Source organism: Grammomys surdaster, unplaced genomic scaffold (genome assembly GCF_004785775.1).
Source record: "Grammomys surdaster isolate TR1022 unplaced genomic scaffold, NIH_TR_1.0 191, whole genome shotgun sequence".
Lineage (NCBI taxonomy): Eukaryota > Metazoa > Chordata > Mammalia > Rodentia > Muridae > Grammomys > Grammomys surdaster.
Window position 1 is genome coordinate 5,340,373 of NW_021604636.1, and position 18,861 is coordinate 5,359,233.

The window sequence follows — 18,861 nt, forward strand, 5'->3', positions numbered from 1 at the left end:
AAACTGTCCCATAAACCATAAGGAAATAGCAGCAGTCATTAAAAGTCTCCCCACCAAAAAAGCCCAGGACCAGATGGTTTTAGTGCAGAATTCTATCAGACCTTAAAGGAAGACTTAAATCTCTTCAAACTATTCCACAAGATAGAAACAGAAGGAAGATGACCCAATTCGTTCTATGAGGCTACAATCACACTCATACCCAAACCTCACAAAGACCAACAAAGAAAGAGAACTTCAGACCAATCTCCCTTATGAATATCTATGCAAAAATACAAAACAAAATTCTAACAAACCGAATCCAAGAACACATCAAAACAATCATAAAGTAGGCTTTATCCCAGGAATGCAGAGATGGTTCAACATTCGGAAATCCATCAATGTAATCCACTATATAAACAAACTCAAAGAAAAAAACACATGATCATCTCACTAGATGCCAAGAAAGCATTCAACAAAATTCAACATTCCTTCATGATAAAGATCTTAGAAAGATCAGGAATTCAACCTAACATAGTAAAAAGCAATATACAGCAAACCAGTAGCCAACATCAAACTAAATGGAGAGAAATTTGAAGCAATCCACTAAGATTAGGGACTAGACAAGGCTGAACACTCTCTCCCTATTTATTCAATATAGTACTGGAGGTCCTAGCCAGAGCAATTAGACAACAAAAAGAAGTCAAAGGGATACAAATTGGAAAGGGAAAAGTCAAAACATTACTATTTGCAGATGATATGATAGTATACTTAAGTGACCCCAAAACTTCCACCAGAGAACTCCTAAACCTGATAAACAACTTCACCAAAGTGGCTGGTTATAAAATCAACTCAAACAAATCAGTAGCCTTCCTCTACCTGAAAGATAAACAGGATGAAAATGAAATTAGGGAAATGATACCCTTCACAATAGTCACAATTAATATAAAATTCCTTGGTGTTAATCTAACCAAGCAAGTGAAAGACCTGTATGACAAGAACTTCAAGTCTCTGAAGGAAGACATTGAAGAAGATCTCAGAAGATGGAAAGATCTCCCATGCTCATGGATTGGCAAGATTAATATAGTAAAAATGGCCATCTTGCCAAAAGCAATCTGCAGATTTAATGCAATTCCAATTAAAATCCCAACTCAATTCTTCACAGAGTTAGAAAAAGAAATTCTCAAATTCATTTGGAATAACAAAAAACCCAGGATAGCAAAAACTATTCTCAACAATAAAAGAACTTCTGGAGGAATCACCATCCCTGACCTCAAGCTGTCCTACAGAGCAATAGTGATAAAAACTGCATGGTATTGGTACAGAGACAGGCAGGAAGAACAATGGAATAGAATTGAAGACCCAGAAATGAACCCACACACCTATGGTCACTTGATCTTTGACAAAGGAGCTAAAACCATCCAGTGGAAAAAGGACAGCCTTTTCAACATATGGTGCTGGTTCAACTGGAGGACAACATGTAGAAGAATGCAAATCAATCCATTCTTATCTCCTTGTACAAAGCTGAAGTCCAAGTGAATCAAGGACCTCCACATAAAACCAGATATACTGAAGCTAATAGAAGAGAAGGTGGGGAAGAACCTCGAATACTTGGGCATAGGGGAAAAGTTCCTGAACAGAAAACCAATGGCTTATGCTCTAAGATCAAGAATTGACAAATGGAACCTCATAAAATTACAAAGTTTCTGTAAGGCAAAGGACACCTTCAATAGGACAAAATGGCAACCAACAGATTGGGAAAAGATCTTTACCAATCCTATATCCGAAAGAGGGCTAACATCCAATATATACAAAGAACTCAAGAAATTAGACTCCAGACAACCAAATAACCCTATTAAAAAGTGGGGTATACAGCTTAACAAAGAATTCTCAACTGAGGAAACTCGAATGGCTGAGAAACACCTAAAGAAATGTTCAGCATCCTTAGTTATCAGGGAAATGCAAATCAAAACAACCCTGAGATTTCACCTCACACCAGTCAGAATTGCTAAGATCAAAAACTCAGATGATAGTAGATGTGGAGAAAGAGGAACACTTCTCCATTGTTGGTGGGATTGCAAGATGGTACAACCACTTTGGAAATCAGTCTGGCATTTCCTCAGAAAGCTGGACATAGCATTACCTGAGGACATAGCTATACCACTCCTGGGCATATACTCAGAAGATCTTCCAACATATAGCAAGGACACATGCTCCACTATGTTCATAGCAGCCTTATTTATAATAGCCAGGAGCTGGAAAGAACCCAGATGTCCTTCAACAGAGGAATGGATACAAAAAATGTGGTACATTTACACAATGGAGTATTACTCAGCTATTAAAAACAATGAATTCGAGAAATTCTTAGGTAAATGGATGGAACTAGAAAATATCATCCTGAGTGAGGTAAGCCAATCACAAAAGAACACACATGGTATTCACTCACTGATAATTGGATGTTAACCCAGAAGCTTGAAATACTCAAGATTTAACTCACAGACCACATGAAGTTCGTGAAGAAGGAAGACCAAGTCGGGGTGCTTCAGTCCTTCTTCGAAGGAGTAACAAAATACTCAAGGGAGTAAATATGGAGACAAAGTATGGGACAGAAACTGAAGGAGGGGCCGTCTGGAGACCATTCCACCTGGGTATCCATCCCATGTGCAGTCACCTAAGGTAGACACTGATGTGGATGTCAGGAAGTGCATGCTGACAAGAGCCTGATATAGTTTTCTCCTTAGAGGCCTGCCAGAGTCTGACATATTCAGTGGCTGATGCTCACAGCTAACCATTGAACTGATCAAGGGGTTCCCAATGGAGGAGTTAGAGAGAAGACTGAAGGAGCTGAAAGGGTTTGTGGCCCCATGAGGAGAGCAAAAATACCAACCAATCAGAGCTCCCAGGGTCTAAACCACCAGCCTGGGAGCACTTAGGTAGAGATATATGGCTCCAGCTGTATATGTAAGGGAGGATGGCCCTGTCGGGCATAGGTAGGAGAGAAGATCCTTGGTCCCATGAAGGCTGGACACCGTGTGTGGGGGAATTTGAGGGTGGGGAGGTGGGAGTGGGGAGTAGGTAGGGGCACATCCATAGAGAAGCAGGAGGAGGGGTGATGGGATGGGGGTTCCTGGGGGGGGGGATGGGGTAAGCTGATAACATCTCAAATGTAAATAAAATATCCAATTAAAAAAATACAAAGAAAAGTACTTTGACAAAAGCAACTTTGAGGAAGAAAGGATTCATTCATCTTACAATTCCAGGTTATAGTTAACCGTTACTAGGAAGTCAAGACAGGAACTTGAAACAGCTTGTCACATCACAGCCACAGTCAAAAGCAGAAGGAAAAGGAATGTATGCATGCTTATTCATGCTCTGTCCCACTCTAGCCTTATACAGTCCAGGATCTCCTGCCCAGAGAATGGAGTCACCTACACAGCCTGGATCTTGCTATATAAATTAAGATAATCAAGACAATCCCCCTATAGCCATGCCTTCCAGGAAACCTAATCTAGACAACACATTGAGATATATTCTCTTCCCAGATTACTCTAGATTCTGTTGACAATTAAAACTATCACAGGTGTAATCATAGTACTTTCTGCAAGAACCAAACTGTGAAGTCAGCCTAAATGCCCATTAATGGACAAATGACTTATGTGAAGTATTTACACACAGTAGAGTACTTTAAAATGCCATTGAAAAAAATAAAACAGGATGACAGACTTTAACTTCCTCATTCCCTCTGCATCTGTATAAAAGTTACATTACATATATGGTTCAATGATGACTTCTTTGTGACTACAATCTTTAAAAAGTATCTAAAATATGTCATTATGGACAATTCTGTTCATTAAAACCTGGACATATGTCTGTTTACTCTGACAAAATATGTCATATATATATAATTATAATTATGAACAAAAAGTTGTTCATAATCTGTTTATAATAATAAACACTAGTCCACTATAATAATAAGCACTAGTCCATAAACTTGTAAGAGATTTAAATTTTAAATTGTCAATGTTAGGGGCCTGGAGAAATGGATCAACGGTTAAGAGCACTGACTTCTCTTGCAGAGATCCTAAGATCAGTTCACAGCACCACATGATGGCTCCCAACCATCTGTAATGAGACTTGATGCCATCTTCTGGTGTGTCCGTAGACAGGAGCAGTGTATTCACATACATAAAATAAATAAATAAATCTTTAAAAAATGCATTTAACATTTAAAAAAATTGTCAGTGTATAGACTTATTTTACTAAAGATTCTAAATGTTGCTTTATATAAAACTTTCATATAAGCTATATCTGTGTCATGATGCTAATTATTTCTGGCTTTATGAATAAGATGCCTCTTAAATGATATAAGCCATCTGAAGATTGCTATGTTTTAGATATCTATAAATCTGTACAAAATTACTTAATTTTCAAAGTAATTTAACTCTTGTTGGTTATTTTTTTTTAAACCCTATAGCTTAGTATTGTTTACTATGTGACATTTGTGTTTTTGCAAAGCATTTGACAAAGGAACTGAATAACATTCCCAAGATGCTGGCACAGTACTCACAAGACAAGCAGAATAAACTTCAGGTATGCCTGTAAATGTAAATGCCTCTTTTTATTTCGGATGAAAGAATGAGATGAGAGCTGTAACCAAGCTTTTCAAATACATGGCTTGGGTTGAGCCTAGAGCATTTCTATCTAACTATCCCTAGGCATAGATAGACCTGGAAGCTTCTAGACTCTGTACAATCTAATCTCCAAGCCTGGACTTTGAAGGGTTCAGTTTCCAGTTTCTGTCTGCTAAACTAGGCCTAGAATGTTTCAGCCTTTGAGACGTACTGCTGAATAAACTCACTCTTTCTAGCTCTTTCTGAAGCCTGGCTAGCTGGTTCAACTCAGCTACTCTGGCTCAAATGCCTCTCCAAGCTGATTGATTCAAATTGGTTTCTCTTGATTTCTGACAGAATTATTCTGCTGAGAAAGACTGCCTCTGAACATCATGAACTGGACTGTTCTAACTGTTCTGAACTGAACTGTGCAGAACTGGACTCAAACTGAACTGCATGGAATTTAACTACTCTATACTCTCCCTCAATATTCTTTAAGTAACCTCTATTTTGTATCCTCCTGAGAGTTGAACGCATCCTATCTGATTCATTCATTCTGCCAAATCCTTCTCTGATTCATCACTTTGTTTACCCTGAATTAGAAGTCACTGTTTGGAATCAAAGGTGTACACTAACAGCATCTGTATTCCAGCCAGAGGGATCAAAGGTGTATATCAAGTGTGCGTGTCTGTATTCTAGCCAGAGGGATTAAAGGTATGTAGCATGTCTGCATTCCTGCTGGATATGTGATCCCTTGCCAGAACAGCCATGTTGCCGGATTAAAATTCCTTTACATCTTCCCCCTTTTGGTTTAAAATAAAATTGTACACAGTTTAACTATTACAACAGAATCCTACAATCTTAACAGTCCAAATGTGCTTGTAAAGACTTTTTGATGCAATAATCCTTATCCCATAATCTTAAGAGTCCAAATGTCCTTATGAAGATCCATTGTCCTGATCATCCATCCGTCCTTCAGCAAATGTCCATTTAAGCATCAAGGTTTTCCAATCTGTCAGTATGAAAAAACGATCTGTCCTTTTCCAGCCAGTTTGTTGAGTTGTCCCCATGCAGCGGGGATCAGCTCTCTGTGTTGTCTGCATTGCTCTCTCTCTGTACCTCTTCCTCCCTTGAGTAGATCTTTCATGTGGAAGCATCTCTTACTCAGATTGGATCTTCATCAATTTTGATGGAACCCATAGTCTTTCATCACCTGTGGAAATGTAGACAAAACTTCTTCCCCATCACAAAACATTCCCTGACTTCCATTCTGACATTAAAACATCTTTAAATTATTCAGGTTGATCTAATTCAGCTTTTCCTACAATAAAGTTGTTCAATAAAGCAGCTGTTGTTCCTGCCTCATTGGCATTCAAAACTTTAAAGTTAAATATGCATTATTCCACCTATTTCTTATATGCCTGACCTAAGAGCCATTTCTTCTATGTCTCAGTTACTAACTTTTGACACCTGTCACTTATCCTCTACCCCAGCATGGGATAAAATCCAATCATACAGAATGAGTCCTTTCCTAGCATCAACAGATAATGGAGAACAAACTCTCAGTTAAACAACAATATCAGAAAATACTGTTCAGAGACAACATTGGAAGTTGTAAAAACTGAAATCAAGTCTCTCTGGGCAGGGCAGTGCTTACCTGTAATCCAAGGATTTAGAAAACTGGAAAGAAAGGAGGTACTTCTGAGTCCAGCTAAGCTTCATGATAAGACCCTGACTCAAACCAACAAGGTGAAGCTGATTGTGTCAGTCCTTGCAAGAGTCACTAAAACCAAGAGATTTTGAAAAGTAGTTCTTATGTATGGTTAGATGGCACTAAATATGTTCTTGGTTCCTATAGGCATTCTCTTTATTATATTGTTACAAACATAGACTTATTCCATCTGAAGATTGGGTTGTTAAAAAAAATGAGGAATTGTAACAGGCCTGGTAGAAACAGAAATATCTCTCAATCTAATTATCAAACTACTGAAACAATGGACCCCAAATAAATGGAAATTTTCCCAAGAATCTCATGCTGAGAGAAAGAAAAGGCCAGCTGGAAGAAGATTTTGTCTCTTGTCAGACCATCTAACAAGACTGAAACCCAAACAATGATGAGTTAGTTGAAGGCAGAACTACAACTTGAATGGTATTATTTTCATACCACTTCCTAGGCCCTCTATTTAAATTTCAATCTCATTGCAGGATCCTGAAGATTTAGTGTTTTCCCTGAGATCTCTTAAGTGTTTTTCCCCCAATGTGACTACATTGACCAAATCAATTTTTCTGCCTTCAATTTAATAAATAAAAAAAACTTCAAAAGATATTTGACATCATTAGCCATCAAGGAAAAGTAAATAAAAACAACTTTGAAATTCCATTTCATCCAGTCTCAAGGACACAAATATTTGTAGACATGATGGTACATGACTTTAATCTCAGCACTTGTGAGACAAAAAAACAGGATCTCTGTGAGTTTGAGGCCATTCTAGTCTACATAGGGAATTTAAGGCCAGTCATGTCTACAAAAGGAGACTGTGTCTCATAAGAACAAATAAACCAAAAAGAAAAGAAACCAAATAACAAGTGTTGCTGAGGAGGTGAGGAAAGAGTAACCCATATTCACTGTTGGAAGTTCAAATTGGTATAGCCACTGTAGAAATCAGCATGGAGATTCTTTACAAATGCAGAGACAGAACTACCGCTCTAGCCAGATAGTCTCCTCCTGTACAAACAGCCAAAGGACACAATATCCAACTACAGTGATGGGTGCTCACTCATGTTCAGTGCTGCTCTTTCCATAACAACTAGAAAGTAGAATCAGCCTAAATGTTAATCACTCGAGGAGTGGATAACATATACATACAATTCAATTGTAAATATATAGAATTAAAACTTATTCAGTTGTAAGGAACTGAAATTATGAAATTTGCAGGTAAATGGCTAAAACTGAAAAAATTATATTGAGGTAGTTAATCCAATCATGATAAAACCAATGTAGCATGTTCTCTTTCATATATGGATCCTAACTTAAAATTCCTAATTTTGTGTTTTCAACATGGACCTGCAGGAGCTAGGAATCTAGAAAAAGGCTATTGGGAGGGAGATTTCTTAAGGAATGGAGAGAATGGAACAGGATACTATGAAAGTAGAAAAGAAGCAGAGACCTTTAAACAGGGAAGAGGTAGAGGAGAAAGGGATATATGATGGGAGAAGGTAAACCAAAAAGAAAGTGATAAGAAAAATCATATGAAAACCTCCTGTCTGGTAACCAAATTTAAAAACATAATTTACTTACAATACTGTATAATTTATAAATCATCCCTCCAAGAGTCAAGTAATACTGTCAAAATATAGAGCAGAAAAAAATGAAAGAGTCAGAATATAGAGAAAAGGCTGAGACATGTCATCTCCTGGGCAAGACACAGCCATTGCAATCATGAACTCACAAAGCTAAGAATATCTACACTAGGTATACATAAGAATAGACCAATCAACAGTCAGGTACTGATGAAGTAGGAGCTCAGGGTTCTACTTCTCAGTACTGGACCACTTATTACTGACAGATACAGAGAGAGGAGAGTCATTGCCATCAATTGTGCTTCCACCAGGGATCCCACAAGGCGATATTGGATAGCTACAATTCAGTGGACACATAGATTTCCCTAGTTAACCTAAATGGGGCAAAAACAAATGCAAAAATCATGAACCTGGGAAAAGGACTGACAGCAATGGTTCGGTGTTGGGCAAAAAGTCAACCACAACCACCAAACTATAGTCATTGCCCCCATTTTAAAAAAAGATAAGCCTTACTAAGCTGCCCAGCTGGTCTTGAACTCACTCTATAGCAGAGACAGGTTTTAAATTTGCAGTCTTCTCTTCAGCCTCTCAAGAAGCTAGAATTTCAGGCCTAGATCTTATATTTTAAAGATGGAAATAAAAGAAATAGGGAAATTATTATGATGCAGTAAATACTAGAACACAACAGGAAATATTCACTCACCATGAGGATGCTGAAGTTTGAACGAAGTACATTTGCATCCCTACTAGATTTTTATCACAAAAAGAAACAGTTTTGTTTTGTTTTGTTTTGTTTTGTTTTGCTGTTGGTTTGGTTTGGTTTCATTTGGTTTGGTTTGGTTTGGTTTAGTTTAGTTTGGTTTGGTTGTTTGGTTTGATTTGTTTACTTGATAGTCCAAATTCCAAGAAATGCCTTCATAATAAAGGTTAATGTTGGTTTCAACCCTGAACTGAGATGCCTATTTAATGTATCAAAGTGGACATGGTGATCAGGTCCTCCATGCAACCCATAGTCCCTACCTGTTATGGGTATGGCTGGCCTACCGGCCTCCTACCCTGAACTCTCCAGCCCAGGGAGCTGGTTGGATCTTCCCTATATAATCCAACCATTTTGCTTACCAGTTCTCTTTGTACCTTTGGGCCTCCCAGATACTGCTTCTACCTTCTCACCCTGCCCCCGCCCCCATCTCCAGTTGGAGGTCATGTTCACTCTAGACTCTCCCAGAGGTCCTTGCCTCCGGCTATGCTCTCCCCTGTAACAAACTTTCTCTTCCACCATGCCTAGGAGCAGTCATGTTTCCTTTCTTTTCCTTTCTACTTATTTTGTCCATTCAGTTAACAAACCGAAACCAAGAGGTTTTGTGTCAAGTGATACAAAAAAGAGAACATCACCTCCATGATATTTATGACCAAAAATTTACAGCTTAAATCTTATCATAAAGTTTTCAAACAAGTGCACAATAAGAAATAATCAGGTTTTGGAAAGTTTTGGACACAAAGTTGAGTGGGAAAAAAGGGTTAGAGATCTGGGAAGAATAAGGATGAACTTGATGAAAACTCATTGCACAAAATTCCACAAAAATCTAATAAAAATAATAGTAATATCTTTAAATTACTTGTATATGTCAAAAGTGTGAAGGTTGCAATTAAAGCAGTGTCATATGAGGTTTTCTGAAATGTGTATTAAATACATTTAATTGGATATTTAATAGGATAGGAAACTTGGTGATGTCTGTTTAAAAATTTTTGGGGTGTGTGTGTGTGTGTGTGTGTGTGTGTGTGTGTAAGCCAATGTCAGATATCTTCTTAAGTTACTCTCCACCTTTTTTGAGACAGGGTAACCATAGTTACTTGTCATTAGTCCAAAGAATCCTTAATATATATGTATTTCACTAACTCTCACAAATCTACAAGGCAGATACTATCAGTGCTACCATTTCTATTTTACAGATAAGAATAGTAACAAGTTAAACATGCAGCTAACTTCTCGAAGTTTGCATAGCTTCTAATCAGAACAGCTAGAAATGTCCCAACCCCAACAATCTAGCTCCTCATTAATGTGAGTAGTGTTCATGTCTAACAGATTATTCAGGAAACATTTAAGAAATTTAATGCACTTGGCTGTGTGACAGGAGTACAGCAGCACCTAAAACAGACAGCTTGAAGAGACTAAAACCCACTGAGGAACAGGATATAGCTCGATATGTGCATATTCAAATATAATTCTAATATATTGCAAATGTAGATGTGATACTGTTAAATGATACACAATGAATGGTGAATAAGAAACTTACTTACTGTCTACCTGCTGGGACTTATAATTTTAAAGCCTATGTTTTGCCTCTTGTCCTTGCACTTGAATATATATCAGAATCAAACTGTAAGACTATACCGCTGAAGAAACTACAGTCTTAGATCATAGGACATGGAGCTAATTTTGATCTAAAAAATTGCCCTCTGGAGAGCATTCATAGTGCTGGAAGGTGCTACACAGGCTACTGAGAAAGAAAAATTCATCAGTAGACTTACCCAGTTGTAAACCCTTCTAACTACAAAAGCATCAAACCTGGCAAGGCATGCCAACTGGTACATTAATGACATACATTTAATGGAATAACCGATCACTTTCTGATTTGACTAAAGGCCTATTATTTAAGACAAAATTTATGCCTGGGCCTGTAACCTGGTCGAGGACCCATGGATGGGGAAGTTACGAACCATATGAAGGAACTGACTGATTATTTACTAAACGGACATAGTATCAAACTGTTTCCTAAACAGTTGTCTCTGTGTCCATACATTAGTGCAGCTCTCAATCCTCATCAGGGAGGCTTCATACTGTAGCAGGTTAAACTTAATATAGAGACGGACATCTGCTCAGAGTGCAGAAGATGAGTAAATGTGGCATGCTTAGCCCTAAATGAGACATCTATATCACACCTCTTACCTGTGTGACTCAGAGACTGTTGTGGAAGTGGAGCAGAGAGTTTCTAAGAGGTAGAAGTGAGAGAGCACTTTGCAGAAGTCCTCTCTAACCTGTGCTGCACCATGTACTTCTGCAGTGGGGCTGTCGTAAGTTCCTTACCAGTGAGGTGGAGCTTGGGATTACTTCTTCCCCTCATGCTGGCATTTTATGTGGCTTGAAAGAAAATTTGGGGTGAGTATCAAAAAGTGTTTTAAAAGAAGATAATAATGGCAGTCGTACTACTCTATAAATTTATTGAAAATCCTTGAATTGCACACTTAAAATGGGAAAAAGTGTATTATACACCAACAAAATTCTTTAAAAATAAATGGATTAAAAACAAGGTTTCTGGTGCTGGAAAGATGGCTCAGCAGTTAAGAGCACTGACTGCTCTTCCAGAGGTCAATTCCCAGCAACCACACAGTGGCTCACAACCATCTGTAATAGGATCTGATGCCCTCTTCTGGTGGGTCTGAAGACAGTGACAGTGTACTCACATGTATAAAACAAACAAACAAAGTTACTGAAGACAGGCCTGGTAGCACATGCCTTTAGTTCCAGCACTCAGGAGACAGAGACAAGAAGATTTCTGAGTTCTAGGCCAGAGTTCTAGTCTACAGAGTGAGTTCCAGGACAGCTAGGGCTACAAGAGAAATCCTGTCTTAAAATATGAAAGGAAAAAAAGAAAAGAAAAGAAAAAAGAAAAGAAGAAAAGAAAACAAACAGAAACCTACAATGTTGGTTTCAGTTACTGAAAACAGTAAACGTGATCACATGTATGTATAGATATGTCAGGTATGCCAGGGTAGATTCTAAATACCTGCATTTAGTTATTAGAAAACATTAGAAATGTGCATCATGGCACATGTCTGCAAGCCCAGTATTCAGAAGGTTAAGGAAGGCAGGTCATAAGTTTCAGACCAGGCTGAGCTACACACCAAGTATCATGCCATCCTAGGCTACATAGCATAACCAAGAAGGAAAGGAGAAAAGATTGAAGGTAAGAAGGAGAAAAGGTCTGGAGAGATGACTCAGTGGTTAAGACCACTGACTGTTCTTCCAGAGGTCCTGAGTCCAATTCCCGACAAGCTTGCAACCATCTGTTATGAAATCTGATTCCCTCTTCTGGTATACATGAAGATGGAGTACACACACACACACACACACACACACACACACGTTTTTACAAAAGAAAGAGAGGGAGAAAGAAAAGAGGGAGGGAAAAAGAAAGAATTCTACATGTAGCAGCTGATATTAGTTTCTTCTTTACTGGTTTAATGTTAGAAATTATGATATCTAAATAGTAACATTTTAAGTTTTTAAATTTTTACTACATTTGTGTGTGTGACAGCATGATATGGAAATCAAAGGACAATAGATTTGCAATAGATTCTTTCATTCAGCCTCCAGTTCAAGGAATTGAAATGTTGTCAGCCTTGGGAGCAAGTTCCCTTATTTAATAAGACATTTTCCTGGCCAGGTTTTAAGTTTTTATGTAATTTATGAAGAACTTTATTCACCATTGACATGTAAGGGTAAAAATAGACACCTGTAACAACAACATCCCGTGCTTTGTTATGCATGGAACTATGCTCCCCAAAAAGAGATGTTGGAGCTCCAGTCCCCAATATCTGTGAGTGGAATCCTTGTTTGTAAATAAAGTCTTTTCAAACGTGCACAAGTCAAGGTGGGATTACTAAGGTGGGCTCTAATCAAATATGTTGGTATCCTTACAAAAAGAGAGAGGAGACAGTGGAGGATGCTGGACACACAAAGGAAGAAGCAAAGACGAGAGTTATAGTGTAGAACACTCTTAATGGCACCTTTATTTCAGTCTCTAGAACATGGGAGACTATCATAGGACAATAAACGCACATTGTTTTAAACTAGAAGATTGTTTCCTTTTAATGAAAGACCCAGAAAATGTATACTCATCTTGTAACATCTAAACAAAGAAAACAACCTCAGAATGAAATGATTAGTGATTACCTGAATTATTTAAAAGGGTATTTCCCCAGAGTGTAAAACTCTTTACTAGGCAAAGGAGGCTACTGTTATATATTTAATAAAACATACTAGGTTGTTCTCTTGAACATGTTTTTAATATTCAGTTCCTTTTGTAGCAATGTATGGAACAGGAATATGTTAGTTGTTAAAATGAATAAATTCATGAATTATAAACATTTTAAGCAACAGAGTATTTAAAAATATTTTTCGCTCAATATACGTTTCAAAATACCCATATTTTCAAACTAAATAAAACACCATTAATAATAGTATATTAGTTTCAAAGTAGTGTTAAATGATTTCCATAAACCCAAAAGTTTCTTCATACATATTTGTAGTAAAACCTTATTCCCATTCATAAATAACCTGTATCTGTTCTCTGCTGATTCATATTTGCTTTTCTTTTGTTTCAACACTTACATATTTGAAAACATACATACATTTGTTTATAAAAATTATCTTCAAGCATGAGATTTTGGGAAAATTACTATGAAAATCAGAAAACAAAAAGAGGATGATTTTTAGAGTGTGATACACTATATTAGAGTAATACATATTTCATGAGGACAGACTAACAATGATCCTAAAAGCTGAGGTGTAATGTTAGTTCTTTACATAATCTTTTCTTCTTATTATTAATTAATTATTTTATTTATTTACATCCCAAATGTTGCCCTCTCCAGGTCTCCCCTCCCCTTAACTTCTGACGATGAGAAACTCACTACTTTCCAACTAAGGCCAAGAACAAGGCAAAGATGTCCTATCTGGTTCCTATTATTTTAAAATTGTCATAACTACAATAATAACATCAAAATAAAAGAAAATATAGATTTGGAAGAAATAAATGAACATTATCTTTAGAAAAAATATTGTCTTTATTTGTGCATAAATAAATCATAAAAAAAATTTACACAATTATAAAAATTATGTAAAAAATCCTAAATAATCAACAGAAAAATCCTCCTAAAGATAAGTATAGCAAAGCACAAGTATAGCAAGATACAAGATTAATACACAAGATTAATTACAGTCATATTTTCCAGCACTAAACAAGTTCAACTGAACTTTAAAACATAATAACATCTATACTGACACCAAAAGTACTTAAATATAAATTTAACACAATATATACAAAGTCCACGTAAAGAAGAAAAAAAAAAACTCTAGTAAAATAAATCAAATAACTAACTAAATAGAGAATGGAAAAACATCGTTTCTTCCAAATCTTATCTTCAGACTCAATGCAATCATGAGCGAAAGAAAATGAACAAATCATTTTGTAGATGTTAATAAACCGGTTCTCTGTTTCTGTAGAGAGGGAATAATCCACAAAAAAAAAAAAACAAACAGTATATTTTTTAAGAAGAGGAACAAATCTAGAGGACTTACTATGACGCTCCCACAGTCTATGAAGTAGGTCGAGATAGCAGAGACCAGAAATAGGCCCACAGACACAGGGAGTCTACTATGCCTTATCTCTGAGAGTAAGGCAATACAAGTAGATGAATGATAGTATCTTTCAATAAAACTCTGGAGAGGCAGGCGGATTTCTGAGTTTGAGGCCAGCCTGGTCTACAGAGTGAGTTCCAGGACAGCCAGGGTGACACAGAGAAACCCTGTCTCGAAAAACCAAAAAACAAAACAAAACAAAAAACCACCTCTGGAATATCTAGATATACATATGCCAATAAATAAATAAATAAATAAATTTCCACATATATTTTGCATTATTCAGAAAAATAACTCAAGATTAGCTGGAAATTTAAAAAATGCAAAACTATAAAAACCACTAGAAAATAACATAGGAGAAAATCTAGATGACCCAGAGTTTGATAGTGACTGTTTAGATAATAACAGTAAAAGCATGTAAAGACCTGAGCAAGCTCAAACAATCGAAAATCCCAGCAGAGAGGTAGAAAGATGAGAGCAAAATTCTCACCACAAACTAAGGAGTGTCAATAATCAATGTTTATTGATAAACTGTAACAAAATACCCCATTCTGGTGGGTAATGCTGTTAATAAAGGTGTCTATACACATGGATAGGAAAAGAATATATGAAAGATCTCTGCATTTTCTACTCAATATTGCTGTGAACACAAACTGCTCTAACGCAGTAAGACCTATTCAGAGTTAATATTGTGAAAATTGCTGTATTATCAAAACTTAACTCATGGATTCAATGCAACTTCCATCAAAAATCTAATGGAATTCTTCATAAATAAAGAAAACAAAAAAAATCATGAGACCCAGCTGAAGCAACCCTGAGCATAAAATCCAATGCTAGAGGTGTCTCAGTATCTGCATTCAAATTGTACTATAGTCCATCATAGCAGAAACAGCATGGCAGGCTGGCCTTGAACTCAGAAATCCGCCTGCCTCTGCCTCCCAAGTGCTGGGATTAAAGGCGTGCGCCAACACCACCCAGCCATAATATACATGTCTTCCAATGTAGCAATCTGTAACACGTTTGTTTTAAATTAAAATTGTAATTTAGATTATAATTCAAATTAAATAAAAATGTTAGACAATCCATGTTCTCTTTTTCTAACATTTTCCATTTCCTAAAACAATCTTATCTACATTCCCACAAAAAAAAATAATAAACTAGATAGATCTCTGCCCACAGGGAGCTAACTGAAGGAGTCAATGGCCCTCCAGAGCTAACTCATATAATCAAACTACATTTAAAATGTGGCCTTATACCTGTGAGGTAAATAGGTTGACAAACATGACTGCTGCCAGCCCCAAGGACCTTAGTCTATTTAATACTCAGGACCCATGGTGACAGGAGAGAACTGACTCTTACAAGTTTTCCTCTGACTTTCACACATGTGCCGTGAAGTTATACCCTGCATACAAATAAAAAACCAAATATTTTTAAAAATTAAATGAAAAGGTATATACCATAGCATTCCCATTTTTCAGTTGGACTGTAAGACCTAAGTGTTCCAAGGTTACAGGAAAAAAAAATAGAAGTGCCAGTCCTCAGTATAATATGTTCCCAAATAATACTGCTTTCTCTTTATATATATGTACATACATACATATAAATATATACTTATATCCGTATGCATAGGTATATGTATACATATATAAACATATAAATGTATATGTACAAATATATATGTATAAACATACATATAAAAAGCCCAGAAACTGATTGTAGTAAGCCTGATTAAGAAAAAATCTAACACAAAAATATTGATTTTTTTCTTAAACTAGTTTTCAAAGATCTATATTCTAGTCCTGACTTCCTTACAATGTAGCCTTCAACATTTTGTTTGGACTCCATATGCCTCGACTTCTTATTTATCACCTAGCACAAATGACCTTTTTTTTCTTTTGATTAAAGCAATTGGAGAAGTTAAAAACAACACTAAACAAATGTAAAATAGGGCCGAAACTTCACCATCTTTCCTAATTTTTTCGGCTTTTTAAAAACGTATTGCTAACATAGTTCTGCCTTACCATTAAACTGTAAAACTATTCTATACTAGCCATTAGCACCCAGGAAATGCAAACTTTTAAATGTGGCCTTTAATTTTTTCTACCAAACATTGTAGATCCTCTTTTCTAGCCAAACTTTTATGTCTTTTGCTCTTTTAAGCCACAAACCGGTTGCCCACGTAGCCCAGTAAAGTCATCCATCTCTAAACCCCTGCAGATAATCCTCATTTGGTTTTAAATCCTTTAACTGCTCCCACCAAGTGACAATCTATAAGCCACATCAAACTGGCTTCAGCCTGCTTTTCTAGGACAAGTCCCAACCCCCATCTACTCCCCTGCCACAAAAGAGATTTTTCCCCTATATTTAATCCTTCCTAAATCTCCATCCTGTAATTCCTGTGCATAGTTCCTGTCGTTTCCTGGTATCATTAAGATTATTTATTATACCACAGAAGCATAATTTATGTATCTATTCAAGTTTAAGAGGGTACACAAATCTTTTACTCATTTTTCTCAACACTACACACACACACACACACACACACACACACACACACACACACACACAATGGCTCTAGCTTTACGCAGGGCAGTCAGACTATCTGACATCCTTTCCCACCCCCCACCCCACCCCACTGTCCTTGCTCTTAATTTAGGCTCTGTTCTTCGTGGTGACACTGGTGTTCTTCCCACCTCTCTGCTCCCTCCCTATCCAAACCTTGCGTCCTGGGGAGCACTGGGCATGCTCAGTAGTCACAGCTGATGCAGGAAGCAAACCGGGATCTATTTTTGCGGCATTAGAACCCGGCTGCAGCCGAAGGCCCTAAATCAGTGGCCCAGAAATTGCTCTAGCCTTCTACCGTATCACTTAAGTGTGTATTCGAAAGATGAGTACGGATTTGGAAAAGGACAATTTACAGCGGTCCTAGTCTGCAAAGGTGGGTCACAACCGAAGCCTCTTACATGGTTTGGTGCTGCGGAGATTTCTCCTGTTCTGAACCATGATCACGCTGATAGAAGGCTAGGAGCTAACGTTTGGCATCTCTGCTTCACTATGTAAATACTGACCTCCTCCCAAGCCCTCACCCACGCCTCCCTTGCGCTGCCCCAGACTAAAAGGGATGCTGCCTTAAGTCCAAAGTCTGTGCGCCAGACAGAAGGATTGTGTAGAAGAAGACAGGCAAATCAATCACTCCAAATATTAAATCAAGCAGGCGGCTAACGGACCCAGCGATAAACAAATGGGCTAATGCCAAATGACAGTTCAGGAACCCTTCAGATACTCATATGTGAATAGTATGCTTGTCTCCCAAAAGCGCATACCTTCCACGTACATGAACTGTGGTACACTTCCCTTTGAGAAAGATACTGACAGATCACACACATACACACACACACGACCCATTTCCCCTGTTTATTGCTGAAACTAAATCTCTAAAGCTTCAACAACAGCAGGTTCTCTCACCTCACTGCCTGAGGATGGGGCACAGGAAGAAATGTATTAAGGGCCAAATTGGGGGGGGGTGTCTTTGCAGGGGCTTGAGTCAGCACTGCAAATCTTCGGAAACAGAAAGATAAGCAATAGCAGGCAGGGAGGAAGACACACAACTGCCCCTGCTGATAAATCCTAGCCATTTCTTCAAACAGCAACAAACATGAGACATTTCATCACCATGCTGCATCCATATTGAGAAGGTGGAAAAAAAAAAAAAAAAAAGCTTGTGCTCTGCTTTAAGCATTTCGGTCTCCGGAGATACGAGGAAACCTTGTCCATATGTTGTGGGAGCTATCCACCACCCCAAAAGTACACTCTACCAGCACCTAGCAGCGTACCACTTGCCTGACAGGTTCGGCAGCAAAGTGGTTAATCTATTTGACAGCAGGTTGTCTCTTACCGTAGGCAGCAGCGGTTCCATTTGGGCTCCCTGGTCTTTAATCTCCATGTTCTGTAACACCTCTGGAAAAAGCACCTTGCTCTGCAGTGTCTTCGGTGTCTTCCACTCAGCCGGCACTCGCTCTGCTTAGTATTCGGATCAGGTAGCTCTGAAGCAGGAGGCAACTGCACACTCCAACTCACCAGAGTCACATGGCTCCTACTCACTCGGGCTGCTGGCCAGGTTTTGCACTGATTGCCTTGGATCCTTGGGCCGGTAAGAGAGATCCCCAAAGCCCCGAATCACTGCCCACACCTGGATACTTGTATAAAGTACAGCCGGCAATGCTACAAATCCAAAGGGCATTGAGAATTTTGCCTGAGATGATAACTTCTTATACAAATGAGTTCATTCTGGCCTCTAACCAGCTCAGTCTGATTTTGACACCTTGAGACACTCACTGCATTCCAGAATCCTATAGGAAATAACAGCTCAAATATGGTGATGTCAATGCAAACTCTTAATAGGAGTTCTCTTACCTACTATCATTTAGTATGATATTTGAGGTAATATGACTTCAAAATTAGAATGTCAGTGAGCTTGAACTATTCACTAATTTAAAAATTAAGTTATTTGTAAATTTGTAAAATAGACATTTTCTATGTTTAAATTGTGAGAAA

General features: G+C 37.7%; 1 protein-coding gene across 16 annotated transcripts in view; it reads right to left on the reverse strand.

Moving 5' to 3' along the window:
- Slc4a10 (solute carrier family 4 member 10) overlaps positions 1-18,433 on the reverse strand; it is a 296,786-nt gene extending 278,353 nt beyond the window's left edge. For 13 of the 16 annotated variants that reach the window (XM_028769142.1, XM_028769139.1, XM_028769136.1 and 10 more), the window contains exon 1: positions 18,203-18,433. In XM_028769142.1, coding sequence (XP_028624975.1) covers positions 18,203-18,250 — 48 coding nt within the window. In that variant the 5' untranslated portion in view covers positions 18,251-18,433. The remainder of the gene's footprint in view (positions 1-18,202) is intronic. The other 3 variants (XM_028769132.1, XM_028769122.1, XM_028769126.1) reach the window with 1 other exon arrangement.
- Between the last annotated feature and the right edge of the window lie 428 nt (positions 18,434-18,861).